The following is a 19,809-nucleotide window of genomic DNA, read 5'->3' as shown; positions in this document are numbered from 1 at the left end:
CAGCCTTCACACAAACCAGGCCATATTTTTTCCTGCATTTGGGAGCTTTACATTTTTATTTCAATATTTGGATGTCCCTTTAATTGTAGGCACTTATCTAGAAGTGGTTTTTGTGCTGTTACCCTGGTCAGCAGAACCATCTCAATCCTCTGTAAAGGTTTTGTTGGCAGTTATGTAATTTTAATTCATTTGTGTAAACACCAGTGAGGAACAAATCCGTGAGTCACAAGCCCTGGACAGGCTGTGTCAGGCAATCTTTAATTTAAGAGCTGGGATTGAAAACTCGGTGTGAAGTTCATTACCAAGTGGTTTTATTTGGATACTTGATGTTGCCTGTAAATCTGTTTGTCCTGACAGAGGTGGCCCCTCAATCATCTCCTGAAATTTCTCTTTTCAGAGGGACAAATCATCTGGCAGGAACACGACTGACTCAGGCTGGAGGGACCTCAGGAGGTCTCAGGTCAAAGCAGGGTCAGACAATCTCTCTGTACAAAGTGTTCCAGGGCTTCACCCTCAAATCCTCCCTACATCCACTGGGAACCTTCCCTCTCAATTTGTGGCAAGAGGAAACAGCCTCAAGTTGTTCCAGGGGAGGTTTAGGTTGGATATTGGCAACAATTTCTTCATGGAAAAGGTTCAGCTGCCCAGGGCAGTGGTGGAGTCCCCATCCCTGGGGTGATTTAAGAGTTCTGTGGATGTGGCTCTTGGGGATATGGATTTAAACCCAAGTGTATCAATTTGGGACATAAAGCAAGAAAAAGCTGCATTTTACTCAAGAGGTTTGGGACATGGATGCTCTCAGTGGAGAAATCCAGCTTCCTGCTCCTTCCTTTGCCTAACAGGATTTTAAGTGATCATCCTCTGCTTTCATAGATCAACAAGTAGTGAAGAAGCAGCAATTTTTTGGGTAATGCCTTTGACTTTTAATAGTTTGGACTTGATAATCTCAGAGGCCTTTTTCAACAAAATGTTTCTCTATTTCTGTGATTCTGTGGGCTTAGTGATGGCCTTGCCAGTTCTGGAATAGTGATTGGACTCAATGACCTTAGAGGGCTTTTCTAACCTCAGCAATTCTGTGATTCTGTGGTTGCTCCAAACCCTATCCAGCCAGGCCTTGGACACTTCCAGGGATGGGGCAGCCGCAGTGCCAGGGCCTCACCACCCTCACAGAGAGGAATTCTGTCCCAATATCCCAACTAACCATAGTCTCTTTCAATTTGAAGCCATTCCCCCTGGTCCTGTCACTCCAGGCTCTTGTAAAAATTCCCTCTCCATCGTTTTTTGTTGACTCCCTTCAGGTGCTGGAAAGGCCACAATGATTGGTCTGGCTGAGAAAGGGATCGGATTTAATTTAACTTCCAAACCTCTTTGACTCCGTGGAATAACTCCTGGTTTTCAAGGGGGAAGCACAGCCTGTGCTGTGTGCAGATGAATCGGTGCCATTTGCTTCCAGTGGTGTCTCTTAGGCAGAAATAAATTCCTAATGCTTAGATCAGGAATAAATTCCTTATGCTTAGATCAGGAATAAATTCCTGCCCTCGCATCCCTCATCAGGGAGGACAGCTTTTATATTTATCTGTGCAACACCTTACAAATTCAGTCTACCTTTGATCATATTTATGTTATTTTATTTGAGTGTTTCTCAGTAAACCCAGCCATGGGGAGGAGTTCCAGCTGCAGCATTTCCTCTTCTTATTTTCTGTGCCTTTGTCAGCCCCTGTGCTCCTCATTTTGTGCCTCCACTGAGTCATCAGCACTGGTCTAATGGACTGGAACAGCTCAAGGTGGATGGTAATTACTTATTGAGTTGCTGATAGCCCAGATGAGAATAGGACTTATTAGATCAGGAATAATGAAAAGCTGTGTTTAATGCAGAAAACTTAGAGTCTGAAAGACAAGTGTCTCAATTTATATATCTATTTTTTTTTTAATGAAAGAAATTAAAATAGTGGTATAGGAAGGTTTAATATTAATTACATGAATGATGTTGTTCCAAGTTGTTTCAGAATTCCAGGTGTTTTGGGCTGAGATATTTTTAAACCTTTTTACCTGCCATTGTTGGGGAGGCTTAAGAGAACAAAACCTCTATAAAGTGACCACTGGTATTTTAAATTTTCTTTTTTTTTCTTCAGATAAATATGATCTGCTTTTTCTACCAGTCTTTAAACTTTCAAGTGTCATTGCAGGTGTAGACCTGGCTTCCTTTATTATCCTCCAAAGTAATTTTCTTGTTCATCATCATGGAAAGTCCTTTATTAAAAGTTCTGTCGCTGCATTGTTAAATAAAATAACATTAATAACAATAATTATTTGATTTAACTGACATATCAAGTTGAGAACATGTTGCTCCACTCTGCAGGATAATGTAGAACATTAATGGAGACATGACCCTGAGCTCAGAAAGAATCTTGAGATTGCAAGGATTCAGAAAAATAGGAAAGATTAGAGGGATGCTTTGTGTTTTGCTGTAGAGCTTGGTTTGGAGACTGTTTCTGTGGTCTTTTCCTGAAATGTGAAATATGTTTTTGAACATCAGTATCACAAAAAGCTCAGCCTGATTATTTCAGAAACAAAGAGCCTGTCATTCTCCTCAAGTTCCCATTTATATGGTGCGATTCAAACCCTTCACAATGAAGGCTTCCAGAATCCCACGGCTGCAGTAAATAAAATTTGAAGTGGTTTTCCTCAAAGAGAATTGAATACTTTTTCATTTGGAAGAGAAACTTTGTCTTCAAGTAAGCAAAGAGTTGGCTTGGATCAACCTGGGATAGGGCAAGGTGTCCCTGCCCATGGCAAGGGTGGAACAGGATGAGCTTTAGGATCCCTTGTAATTTCTGACTCAAAACTGTTTTTTAACTTATATTACCCTACCTGATAAATCATTGTCCCTCTCTGTATATATTTATCTTGAATGCACAATTTTGGTTGCCAATTTTCAAATACCAGGGAAAGTTCAGCAGTAACTTAATAAAGACACTAATTATATTTTCATTATTCCCTCGCTGCTTGTTAAATTGGGTTTGGAGTGTTTTATGGATCTAGAGCAATAAACATTATCTTACTTTGAGAGGTATTATAAAGTGTTGAGAAAAACATAATTATTGTTATTGGAAATGTTTTAATGTGAGAAGGTCAGAGAAACTTAATTACAAGGTTTTTTCACCAATTAACTGGATATTTTTGAGCTCTGGTAATGTCATTTAGAGCCTTTCTTCTGTGGGCATCACCCCATAATCTTTGACAGTTGGGAGCAGGCAAAACTTGCTGTCTGAATTTTGGCAGCAGCTCAACCCTATTCCATCTCCATTTGTACAAAGATAAAGATTCCTTCTCTTTCCAAAATAAGTTTAAATTCAAAAATAGCACAAATCCAGAACCATAACTTCCAGGCTCAGATCCTTCTGTGAATTGCTTGCCATAAAATTTGGCACCTGGATAATTTGTGAGAAGTTGTAGCTTAGAAAAAAACTTGAACTTCATCACAAGGAAGGTTCTCTTCGTTATGTGATTAAATGTGCGCCAACCCTGTTAAAATCCAATTATTTTCCTTGAATACCAGTTGAGATAATACCCAGGAGCCAATTTTTGGAAAGATCCTACAGTATGAAGTGCTGAGCTCTCAGGAAAAGCTGCGATCAGTTCAATGGGAGCTGTTGAATCATTGTGGAAAAGCATCCTTGATTCTGTAGCACCAGAAGCTGCAGCTGAGGCAAGAAAATTCAGTGCAAAATTGGAGTCACATTTGTGACACTGTTTCAGCAACAGAAGGGTAAAAATGTTGTAGAACTGTTGTGGTTTTCTGTTAAATAGGCTTTGAAAACTCAGGGCACTTTGTTATGTTTATTTCTGGTAAATTAAGACACATTAAAAGACTAAAACCATCATTAGTTTTGTCGTTTTAGGAAGGAAAAAATTGTTTAAAATCCCTACATCTCTTTTGTGTCCCAAAAATCTGCTTTGGCTGGCATGAAACCACAAGCATGAGCTCAGTTTGTCAATAATTTCAGTGTATGACAGATCTGAATATTTAAATTCTGTTATTAAGATTGTTCAGAGCAAAAAAAGACTGGGAATAACGTGAAACTTCTAAACAAGGCACTTTATCAGTTGTACCTTTATTTGTTAATAAAAGGAGGAAAGTTCTAGGAAAAAAGGAATAGGCTGTGGATTTGGGTGCAAGTACTTTATATTTCTTGATTGAAAGAAAGGTTGAATTTCTGTTATGTAAGGAGAGTCGATGCACTGTTACTTATGGAATTTTATATACTAAAATAATAAATTTTGGGGTTCTACTAACACATAATAACACAGTCAGCCATTGCTGGGCTTGATGGGGGGGTTGTTTTCTTCCTCAGAGGAGTGAAATTTGTTGCAAATACAGGGTTCCCTGGAAAACTGAAATGAAATTCGGAGCTGCAGTGGAGATGACAAATCACTTCTTTACAAATAATAAAAAATGTTGGATTCATTTGGCTAATCTCACCCCAGGCCAGTCACCCCCGGCTGCATCACATCACAACAGGATAAATGTCCTCAAAGAATGACTGGAATATTTTAGCTGATGGCTTTAGGATGAGATGAATCATGTTTAGAATTTCCAGCCTACAACACTCCACACTTTATTTGTTTATCTCTTTTGCCATAACAGGTTGAAATGTTAATTTTGATGATTTTCAGAATAAATTCTCATTTTCAGCTGAAATCCGCTGCGATTTGTGGGGCTATTCATAGAAATTAGCGTAAAGAGGCTAATTTTAGCCTGAGGGAGCCAAAATCTCCCATGTTTCTTGTTCCACAGCCAATGGAGGCACAGGGAGTGGGAGAAAACCCTGTTCAGAAGGAAGTTCAAAGCTGAAACTTGATTTTAGATTGTCTGAATTGCTCTCTGCTCATGGCTCCAAGGCTGGCAGAGCTCAAGGAGCGTTTGGGCAAACCTCCCAGGCACAGGGTGGGATTGTTGGGGTGTCCTGGCAGGGCCAGGAGCTGGAATTCATGATCCTTTCCCACTCAGGATATTCTGTGGATCCAATTCCATGATTCTGTGGTTCAGTGCCAAACCCTGGCTCCCTCTGAGAACTTGTGTCACTTACTGAGGTTTGCTGAGCAGCCAAACTCATCCTCCTTGATTTCAAACCCTCTTTTCCATCCCGTCCTAAATCACTCATACACTTGGGAAGGTGCAAAATGGGAACTGGGAGTTTACTGTGAGCCATCCCTTCAGGATGGATCCTGTAGGTGCACTTTTTTAGTAGTTGGTGGCTGGATTCATTTTTGATGGTTCTTTACTGACAGCTGCAGTAAAAAAACAGAATTTGAACCTTAAATTTTGGAGTGATTTATTTGGCTTAAGGTAAAACTGAAAAATTTGTTGGTTAATATATATTTATTTTGCAATTATTGTCACTGAGAAATAGAACATTAGCCTTAGACTGTGTCATCTGCTCATGATGAAGTCATGACAATTTTTTAGAATTGGGATAATTACTTCCCATTTAACTTCAGAAATGTTTTTTATTAGAATCCCTTCCCCATCCACTCCATATAACACAGTCAGCCCTTATGGGGCTTGATGAGGTTATTTTCTTCCTCAGAGGAGTGAAATTCATTGGCTACTGGATTCCCTGTAAAATTAAATTGAAATTAGGTGCTACACTGGAGATAAGGAATTATTTCTTTAACAAATGTTGTGTTCATTTGGCCAATTCTCCCCCAGGCCAGGCACCACTGGCCCTGTACATCCAATGGCTCTGCTGGACATGGTGAAAGCTCTGCATGAAATAGTGGAATTATAGAATGGTTTGGGTTGGAAGGGACCTTGAAGATCATCTGTGTGACTAAACCTGGCAGCAGAAACCCAAACCAATGCTTGGTAACACCATTCTCACCTTCATTTTACCATCAGCTTCTGAGTTGCTTCAAGCAGTAAAATCACAATTCCTTTTTTCTCAACAAAGCCCAACTTTGTGGAATTACAGAATGGTTTGGCTTGGAAGGGACCTTAAAGATCATCTGTGTGACTAAACCTGGCAGCAGAAACCCAAACCAATGCTTGGTAACACCATTCTCACCTTCATTTTACCATCAGCTTCTGAGTTGCTTCAAGCAGTAAAATCACAATTCCTTTTTTCTCAACAAAGCCCAACTTTGTGGAATTATAGAATGGTTTGGTTTGGAAAGGATCTTAAAGTTCTGTGTGACCAAACCTGGCCGCACAAACCCAAACCAGTGCTTGGTAACACCGTTCTCACCTTCATTTTGCCATCAGCTTCTGAGCCGCTTCAGGCGGCAAAATCACAATTTGCTTTTTGTCAACAAAGCTCAACTTGGCTCTCCAGGTTTCCCTTCACTGAGCCGAGGGGGGAAATCACCAGGAAAAAGGCTGGAGCAGATTGGGAGGCTCAGCTGAGCGTTGGGGCTGGTCATTTATCACTGTCAGCGGGGCCAGAGGGGACGAGGCACTGGAGCGTTCGCGCTCATCCGCGGAGTGACAGCTGACGGGAGCCCGGCGCAACCTCCGGGCAGATAATCTGCCATGGAATGGGAATGTGTGTGAGGGAGATACTCTATCACCAGGCACACGCTGCTCCCCACGGCTCCACCAGGCAAAAGGATCCTAGAATCTCTGCTGGTCAGAGAGACTCTGAGATACGTACAAGCTTCTTTTTCCCAGCCCGCCAGTCGAAGAAGAAGTCAGGATTCTTTTGTTCTTGTTCTCTCTTGTTCTCAATTATTTCTTATCTATAACATTCTTTTTCTGACTTGCTGTAGGTCTGTCTGGCAGCTTGGGTTGAGGAACACTACTTGTCTTTGGGGGGGTGGTGTTATCTTTTTATACTAAAAATTATGTGTACACTATTTACAATAACTTCTCAATACCCATCACCTATGTTAGACAGCGAATTTCCACTCTAAACCAATCTAAAAGTGCTGGCATTACCCGGAACGTGGAGGCTAGGAAGAAGAAAGAAGAAGGACAGGGCACGCCTAAATTCTTCTATCTTGGGACTTTGAGCCTTCATTCTAAAAAAAATAAATTCTCATCTTCAGCTGAAATCCACTGCGATTTGTGGGGCTATTCATAGAAATGAGTGTTAAAAAACTCTAAAACTCTAAAAATCTATTTTTCACCACATGACAAATTCACTATCATTCTACTTAAACTCTCTTGACTTGTAATTCTTCATAGAAAGGTTGGTAATTGTTTTTCTGTGGGTCAAGATCAGAGGCACAGGGGTCTTGGGCTCTGTGCCAAGGTCTCTGAGCCCCCTGGGCAGGGGCTTGAGTCTTCTAGGGCAGCCAGAGGAATTTCGCGGGTTCTGACAAAAGGAAACAACAGCAGGGCTTTAAGGGATGGAGGGATTGGGATGTGTGGCTAAAACGGGGCTGGGCATCACTGCCATGGATTTGTGGATTTGTGAATCCGGGTGGATGGAGCAGTGGGGATGTGTGGGGAGGGAATGATAATGGAATGGAAAGGGCTGGGTGTTTCACATCTCAGTTTAATTCTGCTACGAAGTCTGTTTAAAAATGACAAAACCCACCCTGGCCAATACAGGCCTCAGTGAATCTAAATATTTTAAAGAGCAAGAAAAATGTCTTATGATAGAAAACTGAAATAGCGGCAGGAAAAATCTGATGAGGAAAGGTTAATACATATTTTCTGCAATTTTAGGCGGAAAAAAGGTTGAGGGAATTGGGATTGTTCAACCTGGAAAAGAGAAGCTTCAGAGTGACCTAATTGCTCCTTCCAGTACCTGGAGGGAGCCTAAAAGAAAGGTGGAGATGGAATGTTTACAAGAGCGTGGAGAAGGGCTTCCCACTGCCACAGGGCAGGGTTAGATGGGATATGGGGAAGGAATTGTTCCCTGGGAGGGTGGGGAGGCCCTGGAATAGAATTCCCAGAGAAGCTGTGGCTGCCCCTGGATCCCTGGAAGTGTCCAAGGCCAGGTTGGAGAGGGTTTGGAGCAACCTGGGATAGCAGAAGGTGTCCCTGCCCATGGCAGGAGGTCGAAGAGGATGAACTTTAAGGTCCCTTCAAACTCAAACCATTCCACAATTCTATTAAATATTTCCTGTAGGTGCTAATTTAGAGCAAGGCTCCCCAGCCAGTGTGGGAATATCCCGATTCCAAAAATTCTTGTTCTGGCACCTAATAAAAAGTTTTGTGTCTTGAATTTGGTCAATCTGCAACTCAAAACTTATTGTTTTGATTTTGCTGTTGTTTTTAATAACTGTATCCTGTTTTGCTTTTCATGACAAATCATATGCATTGCCTTAACTGGGGAACATTTTAATTGAGCACTGCTGGAGATTTTCCAATAAATTAACATTACATGTTTTTAACAGATGTCTGAAGTTGACATTGTTATTAGACATTGTAATTAATAGAAGTATTACCCAAATTAAAATCTCAGGGCCTCAGAAAAATTAAATTGTAGGTGACTGAGTGATGTTAACTCATTAATAGGGAGTGACTCTTGAATTCCCTCCACTGGGTTTTATTAGCCCAGTAAACACATTTTTCCAAGTAGCTGGAGAGGGAGTTGGACAAACCCTTTGGAATAAGGGCCTTATGACTCAAGACATGTTTTACCAATGATGTTGAGAGGTTCTTTAACCTGTCATTGTCTTATTGGTATAATCTGCCCAAAAAGTACCTTTCTGGGATGTTGTGAAGTTTTAATATCATAGCATTGTAGAATCCCAGAAGGGTTTGGTTTGGAAAGGACTTTGAAGATGGTCCAGTTCCAATCTCCATATATGTAATTAAAGATTTGAAACAACACAGCTCTGCACTTTGTCTACAAATTCACGGCCAGCCACAAATTTCAAAGGTCTTTTCCCACTTTGAACATGAGTGTGAATGTCCAGCAAAAATTATAAATTATCCTGAGTCTCATTTTGAGAAGCCATGGACATAAAAATCAATACCAACTCATCAGTGGTACGTGCACGAGGCTTAACTGCTCTCAGGGTGAGCCCTCAAAAAGGGAGAAGTCTAAGTCCAAAGTCACACTTAGGAGATTATTTATGTAAATATTAACCTGTAAAGGAAATTGTTAATAAACAATATGATTAAAAGCAGTTGGGAGGGGATTTTTTAGGTCTGAACTATTTTGCATTGCAGAGACTTCCCTAGAATTTGGCATTTCTGGTGCTGATTCCCAAGGGAGGAGACGTTGAACTGAGCAGTGCCAGGAATTCACTGACCAGCAGAGATCAGACCCCAGCCCGTGGCTTTCCAGAGTTTATAAAAGTTTATTTCTCCCATGAATCTTCAGGCCTTCCCTCAGGTGGTTCCTGCCCTTTGTAGACAGTTTTTTCCTCAAGAATTATGGGATGCAAACTCATTTTCCATAGCAGGAGAACAGAGTGTTCCTGGAGCTGCTTTTCCTCTCTCCGTGCTCCATTCTGGAATTCCTGCCCAGGGCTTTGTGCTGCTTCCCGTTTTTCACGGTGCACACACCGTGTTCCAGATGAGCATCCAGGGCATGTTTTATTCATGTGCTTTTCACCCCTTGGTTGGGATCATTAATAAAGCAGCTAAATAAACCCAGGCTTAACAACCCTGCTCGCCACACCCCACTGGACATCTCCTCCCGCTCTCTCACGCTCTGTTTATCGCCATCCTTTGTTTGGATCTCTTGGGTTTCCAGCCTGTCTGATGCCATTCTTACCCAAGCTGGTTAATGTAAGGGTTTCAAGTGGGGTTTTGAGAGGTGTTGTCTGTAATTATGAAGTAAATCCAGTTGTGTTTATCATCTTCATTCAGTTCCTGTGCTAATAAGAGGCTCCATGAAAAGCAGGAATAGCAGAGATGGCCTGGATAGCCCGTGGTAGATGCATAAGTCAATGCTTCAGCTTTAAGCTCTTCTATTTTCTTTTCAATTTTATATTTTAGGAAATTGTAGACTTCCCATCCCTGAAAATGTCCAAGGCCAGGCTGGACAGGGCTTAGAGCAACCTGGGATAGTGGAAGGTGTCTATTTTTTTATTATTTTCTTTTGTGTTACCCCGTCCAGCCTGGCCTTGGGCACTTCCAGGGATGGGGCAGCCACAGCTTCTCTGGGAGATTAAAAAGAGTAAGTTTTAAAAATGAGAACTGCTCATTATGCTATGACAGAACTCCATGAGCTAGGCTTTTGGGAAATGAAATGATGTCACAGTCTCAAAAATACCACAAGAGTTGATTACTTTGTGTATCTCATTTATCTGTCTATGTTATCTTTCATCTGGCAGCCCTTCTAGACAGGATTCTTACACAATCTTAGATTCCTTTTGGTTGGTGCCATTATTTTCCTCTGCCATTGTTACCTTTGCTGTTTTGATAATGTATTTTACTGTTAACGTTTGTTCTGGTTCATAACCCATAATCTCCATCGGTGTCAGGGCAATATTTTAATAAATATTTGTGTACACACAGGTACATCTAATCCTTCCCCTGAACAGATACAGAATCTCTGTGATATTGCTGCAGGGGTATAGGTGGAATTCATCCAAGTTTGTCAATACTTTCCTTATAATCAGTGCTCAGAAAGTGACATTTTTAAGTATGATTGGTTTTATCCTGAAGAAAACAGTACGCCAAATGAATCACCACACAAATGTCTCATTCTTTCCAGAGTACAGGAGGATTCAAGGCTGAATACTCAGATGCTGATATCCAGTGTCGAAGATAAAAGCCAAGTGCAAGGGTCCAAATTTAAGAATATTTAATTTAGCCTTAATTTTTGTACTCCAAACCTCCAAAATTCAACATCTGTAGAGTGAGAGAACAGATCAAGCAGAACATGCGGTCACAGTCAGGCTGTGATGGGTCACATAATCTCACAATCCCAGAATTTTTTGGGTTGGAAAAGCCCTCAGAGATACTGAGTCCAACCATTCCCGACAGCCAAGGCCACCACTGATCCATGTCCCCAAGTGTCACATCCATGGGGCTTTTAAATCCCTCCAGAGATGGGGATCCACCCCTGTCCTGGGCAGCTGTGCCAGGGCTGGACAGCCCTTTCCAGGCAGGAATTGTTCCCAGTATCCAACCTGAACCTCCCCTGGTGTGGCTTGAGGCTGTTCCCTCTCCTCCTGTCCCTGTTCCCTGGGAGCAGAGCCCGACCCCCCCGGCTGTCACCTCCTGTCAGGGAGTTGTGCAGAGCCACAAGGTCCCCCCTGAACCTCCTTTTCTCCAGACTGAGCCCCTTCCCCAGCTCCCTCAGCCCCTCCATAGTTGTGTCCTTGTCTCCTCAACAGCAGGAAGTGTTACTGTGCTTTCCAGGACACTTTCCTTTATTTATCCCCCAAATATATCCCTGATCCTCATATTTTAATCTCACACCCCACTCCTCTGTCCCAGCTGCCATGAATTCATTCCCCCAGTACCTCTACCCCAGGGAATTGGGAATTTCACAATCACTATTTCTCCTCCTCTGCACCTCCACCACCCTCTTTAAGAAATTTATTTGTTTTCATTCCAAAACCTCATTTTCATGCCACTCCTGGTCCATTTCCTGGGTTTGCAGAACAAACCCAGTGTGTGATCTCTGGCCTTTGTTCATTCAGCAGCACCTCTGTTTTTGGAGGAGCCCATGTGTTCTGGAGGCTGAGCTGACACTTTGTGCTAGGACACATCACATTCTGTGCCATCAGTCAGTTCCTGTGTCCCAATCTGTTTGATGGCCTGGATGCAGAGAGCACAGCGTGTCACATTGTGGGACATCATCTCCAGAATACATTTCCAAACTGGTTTCAGCTGCCACTCTTGCTTTCCTGATCTGTTTTGATAAATAAACTTATATATTTTTCAACAGCATTTGTGAAAATGTTCCATTGAGTGATATCAGGTTTTTTAAATAATAGCAAGGATCCCTCATGTCAGGACAGCACCACAATATTACAAAGAGTTGCGGGTCCAATAATTAAAAAAATTCAAAATTCAAATTGTTCAATTGCTGTGACATAGCCACCTCTCCTTTTAATTTGTCATGAGCAGATCTCTCCTGATGGAGAGGATGGAACTGGAGAAGTGAGAGGTGAAAGAAACCCAGCAGATCCTGTTCACCATCTCTTTGTCAATGCTGAGGATCCAAAAGACTCATCAGAGGTGGAGTCATAAATGACCAAGGTTGGGGATCGATGTTTCTGTGCTGAAAATATCCTTTGGGAGACAAAGGGGTTTGAACTGTAACACTTGAGAGTTCATCTGAGATGACAGGAGGTTTCCTTATTGCACAGGAGCTTTTAGAACTGACAGTTCTGCTCGTTGAACTAGACCTGAAAAGAAAGAAGGGCTTCTGTTTCATCACCAGCTAGGAAGGATTTATGGATGAAATTCTGCCATAAATCAAAAATCTCATCCCACCCAAGGACAGCAGCCCTCTCCCTTGTGTGCCTCTCTTTAGTCCTCCAAGAACCCCAGTGAATCTCTGATTTCCTGCTTTTTTTTCCCCCCCCCATATTTTGTAGTTTTAGAAATCCTAGAATTTGAAATCCGAATTCCACCCTCAGGAACAAGGAAAAATGAGGGGGTCTTAGTTTGGGTTGGAAAAGGGGGCATTTAGTAGGTAATTCCTATTCCTTCAGAAGCACTTCCTGCAATCTTTCTCTTTAACAGCCAAACTTTCCCTCTGTCCTTTGCAGACCATCCCAAAAGCATTTTCTGGTGTCCAGGAGAACTTGGGACAGGGGATGGATATAAATAAAGTGAATGATTTCACTCTCTGTTTGAATTAGTGAGGATTTGGAACAATCCCATCCTAGCACAATTTACCAAATCCTCATTTTTGGCATAATTTGGTACATGAGATGTGTGTGACTTCTCTTGGCACACGTATCAGGTATCTTTTTAGAGAACTAAACCCTTCCTTTAGGGGAAATATCTCTTGGGTTAGGAAACAGTGAAAAAATAAATAAACATCCTAAGGTTTAAAAAATCAGGCTTGAAGGTATTTAGGCCGATAAATGAATGGTCTATAAATGAACTACTTATTTTATAGAAGTATTGGCCAGTTGTGGCTTTCACAAGTGAAAAGTGAACAGAAATTCTGGAGCCCTGAAGTTCCTAGAATCAGTTCATTTACTCAGGCACAAGTACAAACCAAGGTCAGATCCCTATTTTCTAAAGCAAGTGAATGAAATATAATTATTATATTATGCCTTATATTCCACTTTTTGAGATAATAACCTGTGATATCCTTTTATAGCTGCTTAAGAAAATTCTTATGTTCCCTGATCTATTTTTTCTCCCAGATTCCCAACCCCTCAGTAGTCCAAATCCTCCACCATGGTGGTGTGATGGGAAATGTAGGAAGAATGTAAGAAAAGGCAAAAAAGAAAGGGGAAAGGAGTGGTTCAAGTAGCAGCTGATTTCTTTGGGATGTTTCCATCCCTGCTTTTCCCTTTTCCTCCTCCTTTCCCCCATTCTCATCGTGACTGTGCTTTAGGAGATGGAGGAGGCTCCTGGTAATTGGTTAATCAGCTATTTTCAATTCAATTCCTGGCTGTACTTACCATGGAAAATTAACAGTCCTTGCGTATAAATATGACCCCTACTCCTGGATTAATTTGATTATGCGAGAATCTCAGTTTTCATTTAAAAATAATAACTTTCTGGCTGCTCTGATGAAACAAGTTTGGATATGTAATCTAAATATTCCCTAATGGCTTAAAAAAAATCAAAAGACAAATATAAAGAACATATGAATCTCTTGTTAATAGAATTTTAATGTTCTCAAATCTTTGCTGTGATTGCTAGAGATTGAATATTTTGAGACCAGAAAATTCCTGATTTTCATTCACTGCTGGATAAGCATTCTCTGAAAGCCAAACCTTTTTTTAAGCATCTTCATTTGGGTCCACAAAAAGAGAAGTGATGTTCATTAAATGACTGGGGCTATCTTAACCCTGAGTTCTTTAAATTTCCCTGGGCTTGTAAATCTGTTTGGAACCTAAGTCAGGCTAGTTTGAAGGGAAATATTTTTTACGGAACTTTCCCGTTTGAACATATTTCACTGTTAAATTTATCTATCGTGGGTGTGATACCATCAACCCATGGAACAGGGAAGATAAATAAAATATATCCTAACAAATAAAAATGTGCCAGAGTGCAGGTCTGGGCATTGGAACTCGATTGTCCACACTGATAAATTGCTGGGATAGGATCAAACATGATTTCAGCTGGGCTAATTAACTTTTGGATAGTTTGTAGATAAGAAGTTGTCTGTTTGAGTGGTTTAGTGGTACAGACTCATGGTGAGGGCAGCAGGGAGGGAGATGGTTCTACCTGGCCTCATGAGACCCCACCTGCAGAGCTGCTTCCAGATCTGGGATCCAACAGCAGGAGGATGTGGAGCTGCTGGAGAGAGTCCAGAGGAATCCACAAAGATGCTGCAAGGGCTGGAGCCCCTCTGCTCTGGAGCCAGGCTGGGAGAGCTGGGGGTGCTCACCCGGAGAAGAGAAGGATCCAGGGAGAGCTCAGAGCCCCTTCCAGGGCCTAAAGGGGCTCCAGGGGAGCTGGAGAGGGACTGGGGACAAGGGATGGAGGGACAGGACACAGGGAATGGCTTCCCACTCCCAGAGGGCATGGATGGATGGGATACTGGGAAGGAATTATTCCCTATGAGGGTGGGGAGGCCCTGGCACAGGGTGCCCAGAGAAGCTGTGGCTGCCCCTGGATCCCTGGAAGTGTCCAAGGCCAGGCTGGATGGGGCTTGGAGCACCCTGGGATAGTGGAAGATGTCCCTGCCCATGGCAGGGGCTGGATTTTTTTAGATGGTTAGATGGTCTTTAAGGTTCCTTCCCAAACCATTCCATGATTCTGTGATAATCCATGTGTGGACAGAACTTCACCGACAGTCAGTGACTCTTTAGCCAAGGGCTGCTGTAGGACCATAGTTAGAAATTATCCAGTGAGAGGTGCAAAAACTGAGCAATGCCTAAGAAGTATTAAGGATCTGTTTAGCAACTTTTGATTATCTTTCCATGTATTTTGGATCTGTGAAGGATTATTGCTGTTAAAATCAAGAGATTCTGAGGAGCACAGGCCAGACACTGCACCTGTCTGAAGCAGACTTTGCCTGAAGCTGAAACTGAATGTCAGGTCCTCCAGGATCTGTGTGGCTTTCAGCTCCTACTGGCTCTTTTCATCAGGTAGCACGGTGTGTCATTGGAATCTCTCAGTCTTAGCTTGGAAAATTTAGAGGTTTGGCAGTTGATGATGGAGCAGCATTTGGAAGTTTTGAGAGGTCGTTGTTCATAAATTTATGAAAATTCGGACTGTGTGGATATAAATGAAATAAAAGTAAGAATCTATTCCTTAACTTTACTTGGGAACCCTGAGGATCGAGGAGATTTTAAAAAAGTGACATAGAGACATCTCTGGAAGTGTTCCAGGCCAGCTTGGACAGGGCTTGGAGCAGCCTGGGATAGTGGAAGGTGCCCCTGCCCATGGCAGGAGGTGGGACTGGATGAACTTTAAGGTCCCTTCCCACCCAAACTGTTCTGGGACTTGATGAACCATGTCCTTCTAATTCAGCTTTTCTGTGCCCAATAATGGATTGACTCCATAAATTGACAGTATTTGGGTGGAATGTGCTGTTTTCAGCCCCAGAAATCTGAAATGAACTCACAGCCAGTCCAGTGCTCACTGGAAATCTCTCCATGGCTCTGTAACACCAGGTTTTATCCTACTTACTGCAATCCCTTGTCTCTGGAATGACAATGAGCTTGGAAAAGTAATTTATTCTTTCTGTTGGCAAGCTGCAGGGATAGTCCTGTTTTTTTCCATTTCTGTGGGGCCAAACTATTCCTGATTTTCTGGAGTTAGTTAATCCAACTTGTAGGTGAGAATGAAAATATTTTCACATGGAAAACTGTTCAGTAAGAAGCCCCAAACTGGGACATTCTTTACTACTCCTTAGGGAGAGTTGTTGTTACTTATACATTGCTATTTAGGTGTTGTTACTTTCTTCCTAAGGTTGAATGTGTATTTTGTTAAGGCCCGTTTAAATTTGGGGTTTTTTTGGGTTTATTTTTTACTATTTAATGCATCTGTGCAGGAAATACTGGAAAAAATAGTGAGCCAAAGTATGAATGACAAGAAAATGAATCATTTTATCTGGCTGAGATCTTAGAAATTAAAGTATGAAGACATTGGGAGACAACTTGGGAACTCTGAAAATATTACTTTCATTCAAGCCCGTCTCACCTCTGAAAGTTTAATTTTAATTTTAATATATTGAAAGCCTGGCCATTTGAAATGATAACTGCTTCATACATCATGGATGTCACTCACTCTGTAAATGAAGGCAGCTATCAGGGCGAGGGCAGGGTTAGTTTATTTGATCTTACAAGATGTTCTGTAATTTTTCTGACTGTTCACTCCTCTCCCGTGGCTGTCGATCATGTTGGGAATAGCAGCTACAGCTAACGAGGTTGAAACCTTGGTCGTGTTACTCCCACTCTGGAGCTTCCCAACAATTTTCTTCCCAAAGCGTCTCTCCTGAGGCACAGGACAATCAATTTTCCTAAATACCACCAATTGACTCATGGCACCTCTTGCTCCACTTGCAGATAACCCTGATTTCCCCTTCTCTCTGACTGTTGGTAAATGTTGGATGCCAGCTGGGATTAGGAATGTGCCTCCCTGCTAATGAGAAATATTGTTTCCAGAGAATTCACAAGTGAGCCCACGTTCCTTATCTGACCTGGTTTATTCCTCACCAGCATCAGGACTAAAGGAATTAAAATAGTGCATGCATTGAGAAAACATCTTGATTTTCTCCCTGGGAAATATATTGTGAACAGAAAGTTTTATTTTGGATTCAGGCAGTTGCGTTTCTTGCCGCCGTTGTTTAAAATGTGCCTTAGCAGCAAAAAATCAGTGTGGGGATGGCAGTGAAAAGGTTTTGAAGTACAAGAGGGCAGGGATGGATGGGATATTGGGAAGGTTCCCTGTGAGGGTGGTGAGGCCCTGGCACAGGGTGCCCAGAGAAGCTGTAGCTGCCCCTGGATCCCTGGAAGTGTCCAGGGCCAGGTTGGACAGGGCTTGGATCAACAACCTGGGATGGTGGAAGTTGTCCGTGCCCATAGGAATTGTTCAGGTTTCAATGGATCCACAAGAAATAAACAATTCATTTTATGCAAAGAAAATACTCTATAACATTTTAACTTGTTTTTTTCCCCCCCCATCTAGATAAACATCACGTCAATGGGAACAGAATGGTTGAACCTTTCCCAGAGGGAACACAGATGGCTCTGTTTGGTAAGGCATCAGTTTGAAAATAAAAGCTCAAAACTCTGTGGTGTTGCTGCATTCCAAATTTCTTAATTTCAGCCTGACTCCTTTGAGTTTCAGCACCTGGGCTGCTCCTGCCTTTTTCCAATCACTGACACCAGCTAAAGCCACTGGGCATTTTGGAGATGTCATTTATATGTCATTTTCCATATAAAGAAATATACTAAAAATGTTTTTTTCTTAGTTATACAAACAGAAAATGTAAATCCTGTATTTTGTTCCCTAAAAAATCCAAAATAATAGCTTTTTAAATGTATGATCATTTGTCTAAGATCATTCATTAGTTTAAACAAAATTCTGAAGATATCCATGATTCTCCACACTTTAAACCATGCAAGGAGCTCCAGCTGTTTGGACTTGGAGGGTTGTTACCTTTTACATGCCCCAAACCACACCTGCTGGTTTCTTCCTGACCTGGTGAATTCCTGTGGAATTTCTGTCAGGAGCCATCAGAGCTGGAGAAGGGGCCAGCTGGAAAAGAGAAGAAGTTTGATTTCTCTATATCTGTCTCTTTTCTATGAAAATGTCATTCTTTGAGCCTGTTTTGAAGACTTGAAAAGGTGTTTCTCCAGAGAAATTAATTACTTCTGGAAGTAATAAACATCCTAAAATGGATCAAAATCACCCTTTCCAACCAGGATCTGGACTTTACCCAAACCTGGGAATTGTCAGAGCTCTCTTTTTGGGATGTGCTGATGTTAGTCCTTAAGGCAAGCCTTTGGGATTTGCTGGGAAGAAAAAAGTGGATTTCTATGGCAGTTATTATTAAAATTAATTGCTACAGAGAATGAAAAATTTCCTCATGATGTTTTGATATAACTGAGTTGTTTACAAAGGATATATTTCTCTACTAACATGTGCAGGATGGTCCAAAGTGCCTTAGGAAATGTATTATATTCTATTAAATATTTCTCTGTCTGTGATGCTGAAGTAAATATTAAATCACTCCTTGATACACATTAATTTAATACTCCAAAAATGATCTTTTAAATTGATGATGGCAAAAAATCTTGGTGAGTGTCACCTTTCCTGTGGAATTAATGTTAGTATAGTTTCATGGATGAAGAGGAGAAATGGTTTGTGGGTGTCACCCTTCAGTTTCCAACATGATTTATTCAGCTTCTCTTCAGAGTTCCTCCAATCCAGTGTTACCTTTCTGTCAATGTCTCCTTCTCTGTGGATTTTGGGAACATAAACAAATTATTGGAGTGGTGGAATGAGTGATTGTTTCATAATTTTCTTTTGGAGCAAACAGAAAATGATTTTAACCTTTTAAGCTCCAAGGCTGAGATGGATTTGGAGATTCTTCTTAGAATTTCTTACAGCAGGAAGGGTCAGAGGATTCTGCTAGTCTAATGTTGATGCAGTCTGTGCTGTTTAGATTTTTTTTTAAAATAAGCTCCTTTTGGGTTTTTAAACATTTTCTGTGTCACCATCAGATCAGATTTCCAGTGTTTGTGATGGGTGTTGGTTCTATTGTTGTACACAATTTGTAAAGAATCACAGAAAGCAACAGAATTTAATTGGAAAAATGCAAAATCTTATTAAGCAGCACACTTTGAAGCATTCCTGAGGAATTCTGTAACTAACATTCCTATCAAGCCTGGGAACTTCCATTGTTTTTCACTTGCCCTAGGTTTTCCACTGGGCTGTGATTGCAAGTTTTGGGCTTAAGTGGTGAAAGCTCAGGCTGGTGCCATCTGTGCTGTGAAGGAACAGAAAACTTCCACATCCTGATTTTTGCTATTGGACCTGCACTGGAATAGTGCACAAACACAACTCTGGTGACAATCCCTGGCATTTGTTGGTGTTGGCATCCCAGTCCGGGGGAGATGGCATGGGAAAAGGGAGCTGCAGTTAATTTTCCTCCCTCCAACCCATGTGAATGGGAATGAAAGGCCAGGTTGGATGGGACTTGGAGCAGCCTGGAGTAGTGGAAGGTGTCCCTGCCCGTGGAACTGGATGAGCTTTAAGGTCCCTTCCAAATGAAACCATTCCAAGCACTAGAATAAGAAAACTATCAGGAATTCCTCTCCTGGGATTATTACTCATCCTATCCATGTGTGATCCTCTTAACATCAAGTTCTTTGTATTTTGGGACTCTGTAAACTCAGGAGAGAGCCTGAGCCAGTTGAATTTCTGACTCCTCCTCACCAAGAGAGGATTTTCACACCCCTCTTCCAGAAAGATCCTTTAATCCTTGGGACTCACAGGGAAGAGCAGTAGTTAGAAGAGATCCTTCTTCCTGTCTACAGAGGGTCTGGATTGTCCCTCACTGGGATTATCCCAGTCTCCCTCACTGGGGTTATCCCAGTCTCCCTCACTGGGGTTATCCCAGTCTCCCTCACTGGGGTTATCCCAGTCTCCCTCACTGGGGTTATCCCAGACTCCCTCACTGGGGTTATCCCAGTCTCCCTCACTGGGATTATCCTAGTCTCCCTCACTGGGGCTATCCCAGACTCCCTCACTGGGGTTATCCCAGACTCCCTCACTGGGGTTATCTCAGTCTCCCTCACTGGGAT

The 19,809-nt window shown here is 41.8% G+C and overlaps 1 protein-coding gene across 1 annotated transcript in view; it reads left to right on the top strand.

Moving 5' to 3' along the window:
* Positions 1–19,809, top strand: part of MSRA (methionine sulfoxide reductase A) — a 223,944-nt gene that overhangs the window by 53,559 nt on the left and 150,576 nt on the right. The window contains exon 2 of the mRNA XM_005424956.2: positions 17,186–17,254. Within this exon, the coding sequence (XP_005425013.1) occupies positions 17,212–17,254 (43 nt within the window). The 5' untranslated portion in view covers positions 17,186–17,211. The remainder of the gene's footprint in view (positions 1–17,185; positions 17,255–19,809) is intronic.

The sequence above is a fragment of the Geospiza fortis genome, unplaced genomic scaffold (assembly GCF_000277835.1).
Source record: "Geospiza fortis unplaced genomic scaffold, GeoFor_1.0 scaffold106, whole genome shotgun sequence".
Lineage (NCBI taxonomy): Eukaryota > Metazoa > Chordata > Aves > Passeriformes > Thraupidae > Geospiza > Geospiza fortis.
Note: the sequence above shows the minus strand (reverse complement) of the source record. Positions and strands in the feature narration are given on the sequence as shown.